The 19,646-nt window shown below is 45.3% G+C and overlaps 1 protein-coding gene across 3 annotated transcripts in view; it reads right to left on the bottom strand.

The window, feature by feature from the left end:
* Positions 1 to 13,678: 13,678 nt before the first annotated feature.
* Positions 13,679 to 19,646, bottom strand: part of LOC142930777 (uncharacterized) — a 7,415-nt gene continuing 1,447 nt past the window's right edge. For 2 of the 3 annotated variants that reach the window (XM_076073660.1, XM_076073659.1), the window contains exon 2: positions 13,679 to 16,411. In XM_076073660.1, coding sequence (XP_075929775.1) covers positions 15,247 to 16,383 — 1,137 coding nt within the window. In that variant the 5' untranslated portion in view covers positions 16,384 to 16,411 and the 3' untranslated portion in view covers positions 13,679 to 15,246. Of the gene's footprint in view, positions 16,412 to 19,366 lie in introns of all 3 variants that reach the window. The other variant, XM_076073661.1, reaches the window with a different exon arrangement.

The raw sequence follows: 19,646 nt of genomic DNA, 5'->3' as shown, positions 1-19,646 counted from the left end.
TAATGCTTAAAAACACACAAACCCAAAAACAGGAAAAACCAGATGTCGATCATAAACAGGCCATATATATATAAAAAAATAATAAAACTCTCAAGGCGAGGATGTTAACAGCTATTCGCGAAAATCTCCAGATGAACAAGAGTTTGATGGGCCCCTTAGGAAAGGTCCCTCCGAGGTCAGGACACCAAGAGAGTAGACACGGAGACGCCAACAGGGTAAATTGTATACTTATTTTTTCCTTATTTGCCAGTAAAACAACGGGTAAAACAAATTAAAAGGCAACAACAAGAATAAGACAAAATTAGCGGTCCTAACGCTCACTCCAATTAAGAACAGGCCACCAGACACATCAGTGAATCCTTATCCAATTTTTTATTCGACATCAAATGATTTTCACCTTTTAATACTCTTACTGTTAAATCACAAACTTGGGAGCAGGAATACCGAGTCACATCAATGGTTATCGAGAAGGAATGAGGCGAACGGGCAAACTTACGAAAGAGTTTAAACAATATCCCAAGCAACCCCAACCACCTTTGTCTCTCTCGTAGCGCGGAGAAGCAGGAATTACACCTTATCACAAGGGGCCATCTGGAAAAGCCAGCCGGGTTTAATGAGAAAACACACCCCACCCCACACACGGCAACCAGGCAAACAAAGTTTTAAAGAAAATTGCAATATAACATCAATAATAACGTGTTAACCTTAAACGATATTCCATTATAGAACCTTACAGAACCAAGGGATATGGATTCCAACAATCTGGAAACGGACCTCTTAAACTCAGGATGAAAATTATTTTTCTTTTTAATAACTCCATAACAATGCGAATCTCGGTAACCCGAGAGGTGCGTCGGGAGGACGTAGTTACAAACACGAGTCTTGGTGAACATGGGCCCAAATGGTATTTGAGTTATGTTAACTCAAAGTATAGAGAGGAGAAGGTGCTCCCGACCATCTTTGTCTCTCCCGCAGAGCGCGAGAGAGGAATTTCACACCAGGGCAAACAGATCGTTATCGCAGGAGCCATCTGTACACACACACACGAACACACACACGAACTTACACACACAGACCACGCCCCCCCCCCTCCTTCACTGCACAGAGAGAAGAATGTCTTTGAATATAACGGTCAGCGCATTTTCAAAAGTTCAGTTAAGTCAGTCAAGAGAAGCAGTCAGTCAAGACAGATCAGCGAGTCAAGACGTCCACAGGACGAGCAGTCGCATGGGGCGGCTGGCTCCGAGCCTCGCTGAGTAGCGAGGCTCGCATGAGTCGCCATGTATCAACGAAAGTGAGTCACACAGCAGTGGAGAGAAACTGCTGTCAGCGAACCAGCGCGGGCGTTCGCGCACTTCAACAAAGAGAGCACGTGCGACTCAACTCACTCAACAGAAAAAAAAGCTTGGCCAGCCGCCAAAAAAGTATCAGCGAATCAGCGCTGAGAGCGCTCGAGCATCTCCACAGAGAAAGCACGTGCAACGTGGCTCAACCAGCAGCGGAAAAGCTTGGAGAGCCGCCAACAACTTCAATAAACCAGCGACCAAGCGCGTGCAACTTGAGTCATACAGCAGTGGAGGAAACCTGCTGTCAGAGAGCCGCCAACAACCTCAACAAAGAGAGCGCGTGCGGCTCGGCTCACTCAGCAGAAGAAAAACTTGACCTGTCGCCCGCGAGCACAGCGTCAGATACTACAGCAGCAGAAAGAGCGCGCGCCGGCGCAGCTCATCCAGCAGTGGAGGAAACTGCTGTCAGCGAACCAGCACGGGCACGTTCGCGCATCTTCAAGGAGAGGGAGCGCGCGCCACCAGTGTGCCATCAGCACCAGCACCAGCGCGTGCCACAGCGCGCAACTTCGCGTCACCAGGGCTGAGAGGGCTGCGACACCGCACTCAACACCCATCACCGGTGCGACGACAGCGAGCGTTGTGCTGACTCATCCAGCCAGCGGTGGACAGAAACTGGCAGCCGTTCGTATGCCCCCCCTCCCCCACACTCTCCCCCTCACTCCCCCACCGCGCCGCAACACACAGGAAACACATTTTGGACACAAGAGATGCTAACCTCGGCGTCTGCTTTACGCAAAGAATTGAACCAGTGATAAAGAAGACCCACGATACGCATATCGGGATAATCAAGAAGGGTTGCCACTCCAAGGTGGTGCATTAAAATCAATTCATAACGAAAAATACGGCTGTCATTGAGTTGCATAATAACCAATCGTCCTACTGTTAACGTGATAAGAATTGACTTGAAGGTCTACGAATGGATGTGGTACTGTGTGGGCAATGTTTAAATACGAATTTACATGATAAGGTTAAGGTTTTGATAGAATAGTTTGCATGTATTAATCTCTCTCTCAACAACTGATTGATTGTGTTACGCGTCGGGAATTAACCACAGGTGCCGTTATCAAAGTGAAACAACGCAATCGTGATGGTATCATGTTAACGCTGTGTTGAAATTCCAAAATCGAGAGTTTTCATATTATTCAAAAATTAAAGTTTAGCTAGAAAATAAAATTGATTAAAGCATAAAGGTTGTATGTGATTCTTCCTGAAATTCTGCATAATATTGTTCTGCGAATGAGATCTGAATCTTGAGGGGACCTATCATAAGCACACTATCACCACACACAATCCATAACACACATAATTCATAATGTTCAATCGAGAGTAATTGTATCCTTATCGATAATACGGAATAAAATAGCAGAGTCGAATCGACTCTCTCTTATTCATGCTCACCTACAGAACTGCATACGATCAATTGCGTTATTCCAATTCATAACTAAACCTCGTCACCGAGGCTGGACCACATAATCCATAACGACCTGCATTATCATAACCACACCCACTCGCATAAATTAAAACGATTATCTCTCGAATCAGCATAATTTATGCGCATAATTACACTACTTAACATAATTTCGAATTTCATTTTATTTTTATTATTTTCATCAATTTTCATAACACCTATATATACAACATATTGGGGGCTCGTCCGGGATCTCTCGCAGACAGTTTATGCTCGAATTAAGGAACAAATCACTGTTGTATTAACCAAGGAATTATGAAATAAGTTGCTCTGTCACTGTAACGGTGTAAAACAAAGAAAAAAACGCACTCTGAAGGAAATTCCAGAGCAAGCAGAGTATAACATAGACAGTTGAAGTAAGATTATTTGCTCGAGTCAAACTGACCACATCCTGTGATACAAGTGTTTTTATACGTGCTCTGAAAGGAATACCAGAGTCACACGAGTCGAACTGATGCATTCTGGATACAACTGTTTTGATATGCACTCTGAAGTGAAATTCCAGAGATGCTCGTATTAAGAGGAATTTTTGAGTGGATTGCGGGATATTGGGAACTTGTACCAAAACGGTCAGGCCGATCTGCTACAGAGCAAACAAATCAGGGAGACACATGGAAGGGGAGCTGTATTGATGACATTGGGACACTGCTTAAGAACTGGATAAAATGGGACAAAAGCGAACACGATGTATAAACGTCAGAAATAGCTACGCTGAACTCAGACCCTCTCGCACAAACAGACAAACAGAGATTATGGGATGAGGAAAAACTCGGAAAAGAAACGGGTGGGACTGACAACTCCGAAGTCAGAGGGATACAGATATTGACACTAAGTCACCAAGATATTCTGTACTGATAACGCGAGAAAGGGCAGAGCAGAAGCTCCGAGGCGAACACAACAGAGGAAACTCTCCAGGAAAACGCACACCACGCACAGCCGGCCGACACAAACATCGCGACAGGCACGATGCACCAGACAAATATAAATCAAACACCCCACAAAAACCACATAAGTATGAGCCATGGGACAAACAGGAGTCACTGAGCAAAGTTGACCTACGTTACAGGCGCAAAATACACTACAAAAATCATGTTAAGCAACGCCACCGTGATGTTAATGACTCATCAGAGAGAAGAATGTCTTTGAATATAATGGTCAGCGCATTTTCAAAAGTTCAGTTAAGTCAGTCAAGAGAAGCAGTCAGTCAAGACAGATCAGCGAGCCAAGACGTCCACAGGACGAGTAGTCGCATGGAGCGGCTGGCTCCGAGCCTCGCTGAGTAGCGAGGATCGCATGAGTCGCCATGTATCAACGAAAGTGAGTCACACAGCAGTGGAGAGAAACTGCTGTCAGCGAACCAGCGCGGGCGTTCGCGCACTTCAACAAAGAGCACGTGCGACTCAACTCACTCAACAGAAGAAAAAGCTTGACCAGCCGCCAACAAAGTATCAGCGAATCAGCGCTGAGAGCGCTCGAGCATCTCCACAGAGAAAGCACGTGCAACGTGGCTCAACCAGCAGCGGAAAAACTTGGACAGCCGCCAACAACTTCAACAAACCAGCGACCAAGTGCGTGCGACTTGAGTCATACAGCAGTGGACGAAACCTGCTGTCAGAGAGCCGCCAACAACCTCAACAAAGAAAGCGCATGCGGCTCGGCTCACTCAGCAGATGAAAAACTTGACCTGTCACTCGCGAGCACAGCGCCAGATACTACAGCAGCGGAAAGAGCGTGCCGGCGCAGCTCATCCAGCAGTGGAGAAAACTGCTGTCAGCGAACCAGCACGGGCACGTTCGCGCATCTTCAGGGAGAAAGAGAACGGCCAGCAACGCCAAGCAAGAGCGTGCAGCAGCTCAGCCAGCAGTGGAGAGGAACTGCTGTCAGTGAACCAGCACGGGCATGTTCGCACATCTTCAAGGAGAGGGAGCGCGCGCCACCAGCGTGCCATCAGCACCAGCATCAGCACGAGCGCGTTCCAACAGCGTGCCACCAGCGTGCCACAGCGCACAACTTCGCGTCACCAGGGCTGAGAGGGCAGCGGCCCCGCACTCAACACCCATCATCGGTGTGACGACGGTGAGCGTCGTGCTGACTCATCCAGCCAGCGGTGGACAGAAACACTCTCCCCCTCACTCCCCCACCACGCCGCAACACACAGGAAACACATTTTGTACACAAGAGACGCTAACCTCGGCGTCTGCTTTACGCAAAGAATTGAGCCAGTGATAAAGAAGACACACGATACGCATATCGGGATAATCAAGAAGGGTTGCCACTCCAAGGTGGTGCATTAAAAATCAATTCATAACGAAAAATACTGCTGTCATTGAGTTGCATAATAACCAATCGTCCTACTGTTAACGTGATAAGAATTGACTTGAAGGTCTATGAATGGATGTGGTACTGTGTGGGCAATGTTTAAATACGAAGTTACATGATAAGTTTAAGGTTTTGATAGAATAGTTTGCATGTATTAATCTCTCTCTCAACAACCGATCGATTGCGTTACGCGTCGGGAATTAACCACAGGTGCCGTTATCAAAGTGAAACAACGCAATCGTGATGGTATCATGTTAACGCTGTGTTGAAATTCCAAAATCGAGTTTTCATATTATTCAAAAATTAAAGTTTAGCTAGAAAATAAAATTGATTAAAGCATAAAGGTTGTGTGTGATTCTTCCTGAAATTCTGCATATTGTTCTGCGAATGAGATCTGAATCTTGAGGGGACCTATCATAAGCACACTATCACCATACACAATCCATAACACACATAATTCATAATGTTCAATCGAGAGGAATCGTATCCTTATCGATAATACGGAATAAAATAGCAGAGTCGAATCGACTCTCTCTCATTCATGCTTACCTACAGAACTGCATACGATCAATTGCGTTATTCCAATTCATAACCAAACCTCGTCACCGAGGCTGGACCACATAATCCATAACGACCTGCATTATCATAACCACACCCACTCGCATAAATTAAATCGATTATCTCTTGAATCAGCATAATTTATGCGCATAATTACACTACTTAACATAATTTCGGGTCAATTATGCAAATGTCGAATTTCATTGAATTTTAATTATTTTCATCAATTTTCATAACACCTATATATACAACAAAAGACACGCCTACTTCGAAGTGTCCGCGTTTCTTTCACGTCAGCTTTTCTCAATTGGAAACAGCTCGAGCGAATGCGCATTGAGAGGGGAAGGGGGAATGGGCCAGCAGGCCCCATATGGAGCTACCGTGCGTCCCCTCCCCCGCACATGCAACCCGCGCGAGGCAAGCACCGGGTTTAAACGCCAGCGCCCCCTAGGCAATAGACCACCTAGGGGTGCAATTGACGTGGTCCTGACACAAATGGACGGTGAAAATAATAGTGAGCGAGTGTCCCCACTCGCACAGGTGCTTGCGATGACACCTGAGGACGCAGCGACTGCTTGTGGCTCACTGCAGGAGTTAGTGGCGAGGATCACAGGAGCCACATCGCTGGTGGAAAGGCAGGGTGAACGGGCAGAGCACCCGGATCCTGCTTGAAACGGGAGCGGTGGTTTCGCTCGTGAGTGCGGTGCACTGTGGCATGGTTGGGCTCAACTAGGACTGCCTGCAGGCCCTGGACTGCGCGTCAAAATGGGCCTACTTGTGGGAATCACGCTTGAGGCCCGCCTCAGGTGCTAGGTGTGTAACCAGGAATTATACGTGTCAAGTGTGTTATGCCACGAGTGCATTGCAGGCACCGACCTCCTGGAGAAGTTGGGGCTCAACGTGCAGCCCCAGGAGCGATGTGCCACCGTAGAGGGCAGCGGGGAGAGGATCCCGTTCTTGGGATAGGAGCCGGATCACCCCCGCTTTGAGCCCGTGGCCACCACCCTGGTGTCTGCCGTCACCATCAGCCCGCTCGCGGAGATGCTGTTGCCGGTGGCGATGGCCCCCACCGATCCCTCCCACTGACCATCGGGTGAGGTAATGCTGACCCCTCACACGGAGTTGGTAGCACGGTACGGAATCGTGGGGTCGGCCCTCGTTGGTGATGTTGTATATGCCAGGTATTGAAAATTTGATGAAAAGAAAAAGTTAAATGAAATGTAAAAAAGAACGCATAATTGTCCGAAATCATGCTAATTTATGTGATTATGTGCATAAATTATGAGATAATCGTATTAGTTATGTGGATGTGTGCAAGTATGCTAATGCATACCATTATGATAATTAGGCTCAACCTCGTTGTCGAGGTTGAGCCTAATCGGGATAAGACAATTGTATGACAATTGTATGAAGTTATGCAGGTGTGATGTAAGTATGCTAGATTAAGCGCGGCTTCGTTGTCTAGGGTTGTATTATCAATCGGTATAATACAATTATTCTAGATTTAACATTTACTGATTGTCTTAGTGTGTTTATATCAGGTCTCCAAATTCAAATCTCACCGCAGGATACAGTTCTTATAATTAAGATTATTATGCATGAACTTAGGAAGGCACCACTCAGACACTTCTGTGTTAAGCAATTAAATTTCTAAACAAACCTTAACACTCTAATATGCGAACGCTTATGCTTGGAATTGTCAACACAGTACTCCTAGAGATGTTCCCCTCATCGGTCTATACATTTAACCCTCAATGGTCACGTTTGTTAACTGGGTAACAGTACAATCGATTATTCCTCAGAGTACGCGAGCATACACGGAGAGAGGGAAGTCCTTAAAAATGCATGCAACGATATTCATACGAAGGGCAATAAAGAAACATGTCTCGAAGGCAAGAGTAGTTATCAATTAATTCATTGGGAAGATTATGCAATTAAAAAGAAAAAAACGAACGACTAAAATACTTCTAAATGACCGTATCCACGTAACTCAATGGACAGCAATGTTCTTCACGATCAGTTGATATTTAATGCACCACCTTGGAATGGAAACCCTTCTTGAAACACAAAGATAACTTTTTGGAACAATCTTATTTGTCCCGATATGTGTGTTGTGTGTCTTCTTTGCCACTTGTTCAATTATTTGCGTAAAGCAGACGCCGGGCGATGCGTCGTGAGGGTGTGAGTGTGGGGGAGGGTCATACAAACGGCTTCGTTCTCTCTCTTGCTTGGGGGCGGCCACAGTTTCGGTCCACAGATGAGTGGAAGAGTCGGCAGGACGCTCGTCCGTCGGTGCGCGATGATCCGTCGTCAGATAGCGCCCACAGCTCGTCCGCTGGCTGCAGTTCCTCACTCTTGTCTTGGTACCCAGCTGGTGCTGGTCGGTGTACGTGTGGGTCGAACCCATGGCGCGCTTGCTGGTGCTGACACTCTTGCTCACGGGCGGCTGGTCAGGCTCTTTCCCCTGCTGGATGAGCCGAGTTGGCACAACGCTTGTCACCCTTGCTTGGTGCCGCTGGTGGCGCTGCTGCGTGCTCTCTTGGTCGATGCTTGGCCCTCTCCGCCCTTTCACGAGGTTGATTGCTTGACGCTGAGAATAACTTTCAGCGATACTGTCGGTCCATGCCGAACTCAGCACAGAGCATCACTTCGCCCCTCTTCTCTGCGAAGCACCACATGCATTGTTGATCTCGAGGCCATGCCCCGGAGCTGGCTTGCTGTCCTCTTCCGAGTTGTCCCTTGCCGAGCTGATGGTCACCGTCTTCTTCCGCTGGTAGCTGCGATGCAATGTATGGCCCGTGTCTCTCTTTTTATGCCAAATTTATTTCTCTGCTCGCCTTCTCACAAAGGACCAGAACTTCCTTTGATCTCGCTCTGTGTTGTGGGGGGGGGGGGGGGTTGTACGTGTGTCCGTGTGTGTGTAATTTATTAAGCCATCTGTGTCTCTCCCCAAGCCATCTTTACATCCGTGGAACACAGATGCCCCCCTGCAATAAAAGAGTAATTTCCCTCGCTCTGGGCGTTACATTCTTTGCTATCCCGTGCTGCGGGAAAACAAAGACGGTTGGGAAGGCTCTTTTCCTATGGAATACAGTTTATCTTGGTTGTGTAAGTTTGACCTATTTCGCCTCATCTCTTCTGGATAACCCTCGGTTTAATACTGCATAATTATTATTTGGTTTATGTTTCCCAAGATTTGTGATTTAATATTATCATCACCACGTATTTCTTAGGGTTTATTAATTTCGTCCCCCCGTCTGTATCCGGGGATCCGTGCTGTTATACTAGAGTAATTTTTTGGTGTCCTGAGTTTTAGAGGTATAACTAAGTTTTGGTTAAGCTTCTTGACTGCTGGAATTCATTTCTTTGGTTTTTGTAAAGTCACGTAAACGGCAAGATGTAATATAATTTAAGATGAATGTTAGTATTAATATTATGTATGAGAAGTAATAACCCGCTATGTAGATTGTAGTCAGTTTTTTTTTTATCGTAGTGAGTGTGTAGATTCCTATGTCAGTTTATTCTTGTTGCTGAGTTTTTCTTGGACTTTGTTTATTCAAATAATCAAAACTTGTCAACTGGTTTTCGCCGCCCTGGAAGCTGGCAAGGCTTTGAAGCCGTCGGGATTTTTTTTTAGTATCTCATTAGGAATTCCCCCCCCCCCCCCCCCTTTCTCTTTGTTTTGGGTTTATTACTTTTTATTGCTATCTCCTGCGGCAAGTTGTGTGAGGGGAGGGGGGGCTGTATCACCCCCCTTTGCCCCAAGTGACACCACGATTGATTAAAAAAAAGAATATCGGCAAAATTATTATTAATATCAATTTTGGAAAAAGGCCTATATATACAACACTGCAGGAATTCATATTCTTGGTTCTTTCGGTAAAGTCATGTAAATTAAAAAACAAGTTACATTAAAAAAAAAGTTAAATGAAATGACAATTTTAATAATAAAAAGAAACATTTTTTATTATTTTTTTATTTACATGACTTTACCGAAAGAACCAAGAATATGGTAGCACATTTTCTATTTATTGCAGAGGTTCAAGGTTCAAAACCGACAGGCACACCTGGCTACCCCAGTAACATTCACCACAATATGCGCTGTCTGCTTAACGGCAGACGTAAAACTAGCGTTGTGTCATTCACAACGCACAGGTCATTGCATGTTGGTGTCACAGTCAAAATTGGGGTAATTCCAAATATTATCCAGAAACTACACAACGGAGATGGCGCGTCAATGATCGCCCCCTACCGACAGACTCATGTCCACGTGCAGGCCAGTGCAGGGCCACCTTGTGCCACACAGGGGCAGCTGCCACTTAGGGGGAGGGGTCCTTCGATTGTTTGAGATGAGATTCGATATGAAATACTGAGTTGCCGAGGCAATTAGGCAACCGACTTATGAGTGAAAATATGATGTTGGTAACGTAGTGAATTCTAGGGAGCTTCATTGTCTCTCGCTCCTGCTGACAGATGTACCCAGCCCACAGCTCCACAGATACCAGCCGCTCCTACTCTGCAGGTTCGGCTACGTATGGTGCGAAAGAAGTTCAACGTACACACAAACTCACAGAGACCCAAAGATTAGCACAATTGGTTACGTATGGTGCCAAAGAAGTTCTAGATACATACAGACTCACACAGAGACCCATAGATTAGCACCGTTGGTTACGTATGGTGCGAAAGACGTTCAACGTACACACAGAGACCTATAGATTAGCACGGTTGGCTATGTATGGTGCGAAAGTAGTTCTAGATACACAAAGAAACTCGGAGCAAGTTTGAGTCGCGTGTAGTTGTGGGCCATGGAAGTTGAACAGGCGCGTGTTGCTACTGACAGTAGTTGAATACGGTTGGATAGACGCTGATAGAGAGACAACAACTGCCATTCGCCACCAAGTGGCGGTGACGTCACCACAACGCTTGTGCCAGGCTAGGTGCACCTTGAGGCCAGGCGAAGTGTCTAACGCCCGCCGGCAGGTCACGGGGCAGACCAAGGTGCCACGGGTCGACTGAGATGACTGGATGATGCACCACCTGTGCCCCCTACTGTGCCAACTTGCTGTGCTTTAGCCACCCGGCGCTCCGCTCGTTGTTGTGAGCGTCGCTCCTCCATCCTCCGTTGTTGTTAGAGGGCGACTGCCTTGGGATGAACTGTGTAGACTCGTCCTAAGCCATCAGATTGACCGTCAGTAGCACGTTGCTTCCATTTCTTTTTTTAGCAGTCTATGCATAGGAGGGAATTTAATGGTAGAGCAGGTTAGCAGCAAATGGGTCACTTGGGGACAAAACCAAGAACGCCATAAGGGTGGTATCTTGTGGAGCCAGGGCCTGTTGTGGGGCATTTCCTTTGGTGACGTAGATGCGTTGACCATTTTGGAGGTGAAGTGCCAAACGGACGACTGTGGGGGAACGGTCATAGATGGGGAAGCCAATAATTCTGCAAATGGCCGCATTGTTGCCGATGTATCTTCCTTGGAAACACTTTTTTGGGTCATGCACACTTTGCCCCTCTGTTTTGTAAGGCAAAGACAGCCACGTCAGAGCCTTTGTTGATGTATTGGCGAACATATTTGATGTTTTTTTTAGAAAAGAAGAATTTCACGTTAAAGTGGGCCTGAAAGATCTTGCACAGAAGAGGGCAGTAGGGAACGATCCACCAGTTGTGAACCTTAATTAGCGAATTAGTGGCAGGTCTGAGTGTTGTTTGAAATCCTGCTCAGTATTTCTGACGACATAGAGGATAGCCATCATGGGCCGACTGAGTGTCTTTCAAGTAGTTCCATGGATACCTCTTGGTACACCTGTGGTCTTGCACACATGACGCATTTGGATAGAACTGGGCACATGTGCCATGGACCATTTGGTTGCAGACCACGTAGAAAAAGGGCAGGGTCTTGATGGGGGTGAGGTAGCTCAGCACTGATAAATGTATCAATGTGACTTGCATGAATTGTTTCCCTCATCCATAGCGAAATGTGAGCATGAGGAAGGCGACGTTTTTGCCACCCAATGGTGTGCAAGTTACTGCTTGTCTATCCAACGACGCCGCCTTCGTTGGTCGTAATAAGCATCATGAGGTCATAAACTGAGTTTTTAGACCCTCGCTAAGATGTCATGTCTGTCTGTTGGCTTTTGGATTGGATAAAGGTAAACCTGGAACTCCTTTCATTTGGGATTGCAAGTGAAGGTGATGATTCACGAAGGAATAGAAGTTTTTTTAGAGACAGTTTTGTGAGGATGTCTTTGTCCTGCAGCTTTGTAACTGGAGGAATCTTGACGTGGTACTCATCTTGGCCTTGCGACAGGAAAATGTGCGATGGTGTTTTCTTGGTATGGAAGAATATTGTTTGTCTCACAATGATCCTCACCCACCGTAAGAAAAGCAAGGTCAACAATATTTGGGGCATTGAACCTCCCTGCGTGCTCCCCGCTTTGGTGTAAAGGTGCGGTACGGAAAAATTTAAATGGGTGATGTTCCCACGAATGTAACCAAACGATAGACGGAATGCAATGGGCTGTAACTAAGAAAGTCCAACGTATTTAGCAGTATAACATATTAATCGGCATCGTAGTCCTACGTATCAGTAAATAGCGTGACGCGCGCAATCGAAACAATAGAAATGCATTGAAGAAATAAGCTGAAATAAGTGTACATTAAAGAGCAGCAGTACGCATAGGTAAGTTGAAAAGCAGGCGACAGTTTAGATTATAGACTGTCTAGATTATAGACTGGCAGTACGCCGAATCAATGACATAAGCATTGCTACAGTCGACATAAAAAGCTGGCAATACGGTCAGCAGCTTAAAAAGCAGGATACAGTCGACATGAAAGGCTGCCAGTACACTGAGTGAGGTAAAGAAGCAGGCAACAGATTATAGACTGGCATACACTTTTAATGCCCAAAAGCAAAATTAGCAGTGTAGATAATAGTGCCAGTGCACTGACATTAATTAATTAGCAGGCAGCAGGCCACAGCACAGACTTGCAGTACACCGTCGCAGCGTCGTAAAAACACAGCTAAAAAAGAAAATATTTAGCAAAAAAAATAATGAAATATTAGTTTTCTGCACACAAACATTAATATTGTGATATTTGCCAACTTATTTGTTTCATAATAGTAAACAATAAGCCTGAGTTCTTAGCAAAAGATAAAAAATTGTACTTTACATTGCCGTGGTGATGCCTAGTCCCGTGCAGAGCCCGCGGCCTCGCCTAGATTGCCCAGCCGGAGGTAACACATTGCCAGGCTGGGGGCTGGGCCGCTCTCCCCACCCACGCTGCAATAATGCTATCTAAGCGCTCTAATATTAATATCTACGGACTTTATAGCAGTAACTGCACGCATTGGGGTGGGGGGGACATAAGACTGTGAAGAATGAACCTCAGCGTTGTGTATATTTTTTAAGCATTGTTAACGCAAATTTATTTTTTTAGCGATCGTGTGTGCGTTGCTAGGGGCGCAATTGCATGCTTTGTCCCGCAGCAGGCGGCAAAACTACATAAATAAATAACGAAATATCGCACAAAATCAATAATTAAACTAATTTAAAGGTGACGGATGTGAAAAAGGAATAGTGCTTGCCAACCATGGGGCTTACTGTGTGGTACCTGGCAACATTTTTTTACGTAGACCCCACTGTTAGAGAGACATCCCTCGCAAGCGCATGAACAGACAGACAATGACGCACTACTTTAACTGTGATGAACGCTGCACTTTCCGTCGTTTTCATGCAGGGGGCGCTGTAAACCTAGGTGCCCCCTGCATGAACAACGGACGTGCAGGGACAAACGTTCGATCGCGATGGAATTGATCTGCAGATGGCAGTCTTCTCGCACGGCCAGCTCTGTGTCGCCTCATCTCGATTCCCCGATCCCAACCAGGTGAAAGTCCGCATCGAACCGAACCCCCGGCAAGGCCATCTACTTAATGACGTGAGAAAATTCACACCAAATGTCGTTTCCAAATAAATCTTCCAGATGTAAAATGAAAAAAGCTTTTAATGAATACAATTATCTAAATCAAAAATAATACAATTCAAAGTTCTTTCAATTTAAAACTTCAAAACGGAGCATCGGGTGCTTGCGTGGATGCGTCGTTCTTGTGCAATCTTTTTCGTGACTTTCCTGGCCGAAAGCCGTAAATGGTTGCGAGGGGCGCCGCAGGCAGTCAGGCTTGCTTCAACCCATGGTTGTGAACATCCAGACGTTAATCGGCAAGGACCACTTCTTGTCCTAGTTCACCAACATATAAGACGTTATGCAAAATTCTAATGAGTGTTGTTGTGGAGAATGTATCTACTAGATGTGCTCTGCCTTGTAACCGAATACAAATCTGTACCAAAAATGCATTTCAAATGTGCTCTTAAAATTACCTCCTTGCTATGAAGCAGATCAGCAGATACGACATCTTTCATTTATCGATCTCTCCACAAAACAAAGGAATGTTTCACACAAACTATAACTAGCACAGCCTTCTGGGAGTGGATTATTGATTCAGTGCAAGCCACCTGTGGACCCTTATTGGTGTAGAGCGTCTCAAGAGCAGCCGGGCTGCTTCAACCGATAGTTACGGACATCCAGACGTTAATCAGTAAGGAGCATTTATAGCCCTAGTTAGACAAAATCTATGTCAACACGTAATACAAAATTGTAATTCGTGCTGTAAAGAATGTATCTCCTCTACGTGTAATTGATTAATGATCAGAGTGTGCTCCCTATTTCAAAGACAATGAGTTGCTCCAGAGGGAGAAGTTTCCTGAAACACAAAAATACCCTTTGACCTGTATCACAAGAACAATGAGTCTCACCTGAGTTATCTGTACAGGTTACTTCCAAAACACACACTTTGTCCTAACATCACTTATTTAATGTTTGACCCTTATAGACAAAATGTTACATGTATGCACACAATCAGACAAGTATTCATTCTAAATTATTGAGTCATTTTAACAGAATTTTATTACTGCACTGAACTATACTGTATCAGGTTACATCGCATTAACAAGAAGCTATTTTAAAAACATATGCACCGTCTGCTTAACAGTGTATGTACAACATACTATTGTGTCATTCAAAACGAGTAGGCCATTGCATGCTGGCATTTGGGTAAAAATTTATCAAATTCTAAACATTACCTACAAACTCCACAACTAAGATGCCACATCAACAATCGCCCCCTACTGACAGGCTCTTGTCCACATGCAGGCCGGTGCAGGGCCACCACCTCGTGCCACACAGGGGCAGCTGCTACTTGGGGATGCTCTTCGAGTGTTTGAGACGAGATACGATACAAAACTCCGAATTGCCAGAGGCGATGAAGCAAGCACTATATAAATGCAATTGATAACATAGCAAATGCTTGAGAGCTTATTGGCTCTCGCTCCTTATTGGCTCTCGCTCCTGGTTAGAGATCTACCCAACCCACAGGTCCACAAAGACTGTCCGCTCTTACCCTGTAGGTTGAACCTAGGAATTGAGTGTTCAAGTTAATTATTATTATTAAAGGCCTGTGACAAAGGTGCATCTATTGGAGCGACATCGCCTCAAGCTTACACATATACCGGGTCTCCATTTGCCTTTGTATTGTCTCGGAGGAAATCCACCCACACCTCCACTTCCACAAACTGCTGGGAGTTGCCTTGCTCTGCCTCAGAGTCAGAATTCTTCTCCTGCTTCACGTTGCCTCCATTGACATGAAAGTCCGATTTTGGAGTTGAATCTTCATCTTTACATTTTACCTTCACTTCTTCGCTCTTCACCATCACTTCTTCCCATTTAACCTTCACCTCTTCATATTTCACCTCGATACCTTTAAAAGTGTCCAAGCTGGGATTTTCTTCCAGTTCTTGTTTCATGAGGGATGTGCTCATTGCGGCACTTTGACTTTCACAAGCTGATTTCAGACTCCACTCCTTGTGGATCTTCTGATGCTTGTGAGTTCTCTGGTGTACATGAAGATTTGGTGACTGTGCAAACGCCTTCCCACACACACTGCACTTGAAGGGTTTCTCTCCCGTGTGTGTTCTCTGGTGTACATGAAGATTTGATGAACGTGCAAACGCCTTCCCACACACACTGCACTTGAAGGGTTTATCTTCTGTGTGTGTTCTCTGGTGTGTTACAAGGGTAGATGACTGTGCAAACGCCTTCCCACACACACTGCACTTGAAGGGTTTCTCTCCTGTGTGTGTTCTCTGGTGTTTTTGAAGATTTGATGAACGTGCAAACGCCTTCTCACACACACTGCACTTGAAGGGTTTCTCTCCCGTGTGTGTTCGCTGGTGTTTTTTAAGAGCAGATGGATGTGAAAATGCCTTCCCACACACATTGCACCTGCAGGGTTTCTCTCCCGTGTGTGTTCTCTGGTGTTGTACAAGAGAAGATGACTGTGAAAACGCCTTCCCACACACACTGCACTTGAAGGGTTTATCTCCCGTGTGTGTTCTCTGGTGTACTTGAAGATTTGGTGACTGTGAAAATGCCTTCCCACACACACTGCACTTGAAGGGTTTCTCTCCCGTGTGTATTCTCTGGTGCGTAACAAGAGCAGATGAACGTGCAAACGCCTTCCCACACATACTGCACTTGAAGGGTTTCTCTCCTGTGTGTGTTCTCTGGTGCCGTGTCAAATGTGCAGCACGATCCGTGCTGTATGCACCGAGCTGCGCCGAGTGCCTTTGCTCCATCAGACAAATTCTGCAGAGGAAGCGACAGCTGCAGACAGAAAAAAAGAATATCCACACCATCTACACGTCAGTATCGATGCACAGAAGAATGCATATACACAGTCACACATGACTTACACGTTAATACTTATTCATGTTATAGTGAAAAAGTGTCCCAAATTCATCACACGGGCTGTTATGGCACACAATGAGAGGGCAAATGGTCATAAACATGCCTGGAAGCCCTCCTATATTCAAAAATAATTTTAACCCAAAACTCCGAGCACGCAATTTCGTCTGTCTGGCTTCAAAAGGAATATTTATGAAAGCCAAATTCAGCTAACATAGCAAAGGGTGTTGAAATTAAAACTATTTCTGTTATGCAAAAATGCATAAATTAATGTTCAATCGCAGCTTAGAGGTGTGAAGCCAGGCACAGAGGAAAACAAAAATAAACTACTGTTTTGATATAACCTCCGTGCTCAATAGAGTTAATAGACTTTACTGCAAATACAAACTTGACACTGTCACACACTCAGAGGCGGTGCCAGGATTTTCAGGTGGGGGGGAGGGGGCAACCCCTCCAGCAATTAAACATTATAGGTACAGTGAGGGGAAAAAAGTATTTGATCCCCTATTGATTTTGTACATTTACCCACTGACAAAGAAATGATCAGTCTATAATTTTAATGGTAGGTTTATTTGAACAGTGAGAGACAGAATAACAACAAAAAAATCCACAAAAACGCATGTCAAAAATGTTATAAATTGATTTGCATTTTAATGAGGGAAATAAGTATTTGACCCCTCTGCAAAACATGACTTAGTACTTGGTGGCAAAACCCTTGTTGGCAATCACAGAGGTCAGACGTTTCTTGTAGTTGGCCACCAGGTTTGCACACATCTCAGGAGGGATTTTGTCCCACTCCTCTTTGCAGATCTTCTCCAAGTCATTATGGTTTCGAGGCTGACGTTTGGCAACTCGAAACTTCAGCTCCCTCCACAGATTTTCTATGGGATTAAGGTCTGGAGGCTGGCTAGGCCACTCCAGGACCTTAATATGCTTCTTCTTGAGCCACTACTTTGTTGCCTTGGCCATGTGTTTTGGGTCATTGTCATGCTGGAATACCGATCCACGACCCATTTTCAATGCCCTGGCTGAGGGAAGGAGGTTCTCACCCAAGATTTGACGGTACATTGTCCCGTCCATCATCCCTTTGATGCGGTGAAGTTGTTCTGTCCCCTTAGCAGAAAAACACCCCCAAAGCATAATGTTTCCACCTCCATGTTTGACGGTGGGGATGGTGTTCTTGGGGTCATAGGCAGCATTCCTCCTCCTCCAAACATGGCGAGTTGAGTTGATGCCAAAGAGCTCCATTTTGGTCTCATCTGACCACAACACTTTCACCCAGTTGTCCTCCGAATCATTCAGATGTTCATTGGCAAACTTCAGACGGGCATGTCTATGTGCTTTATTGAGCAGGGGAACCTTGCGGGCGCTGCAGGATTTCAGTCCTTCACGGCGTAGTGTGTTGCCAATTGTTTTCTTGATGACTATGGTCCCAGCTGCCTTGAGGTCATTGACAAGATCCTCCCGTGGAGTTCTGGGCTGATTCCTCACCGTTCTCATGATCATTGCAACTCCACGAGGTGAGATCTTGAATGGAGCCCCAGGCCGAGGGAGATTGACAGTTCTTTTGTGTGTTTTTTTCCATTTGCGAATAATCACACCAACTGTTGTCACCTTCTCACCAAGCTGCTTGACAATGGTCTTGTAGCCCACTCCAGCCTTGTGTAGGTCTACAATCTTGTCCCTGGTATCCTTGGAGAGCTCTTTGGTCTTGGCCATAGTGGAGAGTTTGGCATCTGTTTGATGGATTGCGTTTGTGGACAGGTGTCTTTTATACAGGTAACAAGCTGAGATTAGGAGCACTCGCCTTTAAGAGTGTGCTCCTAATCTCAGCTCGTTACCTGTATAAAAGACACCTATGAGCCAGAAATTTTTCTCATTGAGAGGGGGTCAAATACTTATTTCCCTCATTAAAATGCAAATCAATTTATAACATTTTTGACATGCGTTTTTATGGATTTTGTTGTTGTTATTCTGTCTCTCACTGTTCAAATAAACCTACCATTAAAATTATAGACTTATCATTTCTTTGTCAGTGGGCAAACGTACAAAATCAGCAGCGGATCAAATACTTTTTCCCTCACTGTAGTTGTTAGTAAGCAAGGCGTTGTTAGTAAGTAGTTGTTAGTAAGTAAGGACTTGTCCCTTGCTTTTTATTCGACGCGTGTGATCGCCATCGCGCTCGCTGAAGGTGTTTGCCATCAGGGAAGACGTGTACAGTATACGCAATTGCACACAATTCTGAGTCGCTTGTAACTGCTTTGCCGTTACTTATTGCCAATTATGGACTCGGACTGTTGTCCTCTCATAGAGTCCCTGGCACGTAATAATATGCCACACGGCAGTGGGGGTCGCAAAATGCTGATTTATCTATATATATAAAAGGGAAATTTGTGAATTTGTCTGTTTGAAATGTTCAGCATACTTCCTGACATGCAACAAACTTGAAATTTGGCATGTGGGTAGCTTCCAGACTGGATACAATGCACAAAGTATTAAAATAGCCGTCATATCTGAGATGTCACCCTATACGGCAGCGTTACGCAGTGTGCCTGCTGACGTCATGCACCCCCCCCCCAACACTCCGCGAAGGCCGTGTTTTAATCCAAGACAAGAATCAAAGTCCCGGGCGAAGCCGGGCGGTAAAGCTAGTCTATATAAAAAAGGGAAATTTGTGGATGTGTGTCTGTTCGAAATTATTATACTTCCCAGCATGCAACACACTTGAAATTTGGCATGTGGGTAGGTTCCATACTTCTACACAATGAAAAAACTATAAAAATATACTTTTGTATTTTGGGGGGGAGGGGGAGACCATGAAGTTTGTGGCGTCAACCCGCAACACACCTGAGTTAAGCGCTCTGCAATGCTTACCCCAACCATATGGCTCTTCGTGCGCCGTACTTCTCGAGCTGTTAACAGCGTGCCGGGAGATTTTAGGTGGCGCTTCACTCCTGGCCAATGAAGCCATTGGCTTCTCGGAGTTTCAATACATATCCGTGTGAAGAACGGGTACAACAGCTATCTTAAACATAAAGCAGAAATTACATCTGTTTGTGTGAAGCAGCAAAAACTCTCCAACGCTGATCTCTGGCGTCATGCAATTTTCACAGCTTATGCTGTCTGGAATTTCTAAGTGAACGCGACTATTTTC

The sequence above is a fragment of the Petromyzon marinus genome, chromosome 43 (genome assembly GCF_048934315.1).
Source record: "Petromyzon marinus isolate PM22_M1 ecotype Great Lakes invasive population chromosome 43, UKy_Petmar_22M1.pri1.0, whole genome shotgun sequence".
In the NCBI taxonomy this organism is placed as follows: Eukaryota; Metazoa; Chordata; class Hyperoartia; order Petromyzontiformes; family Petromyzontidae; genus Petromyzon; species Petromyzon marinus.
This window is presented reverse-complemented; position numbering and strand designations above follow the sequence as displayed.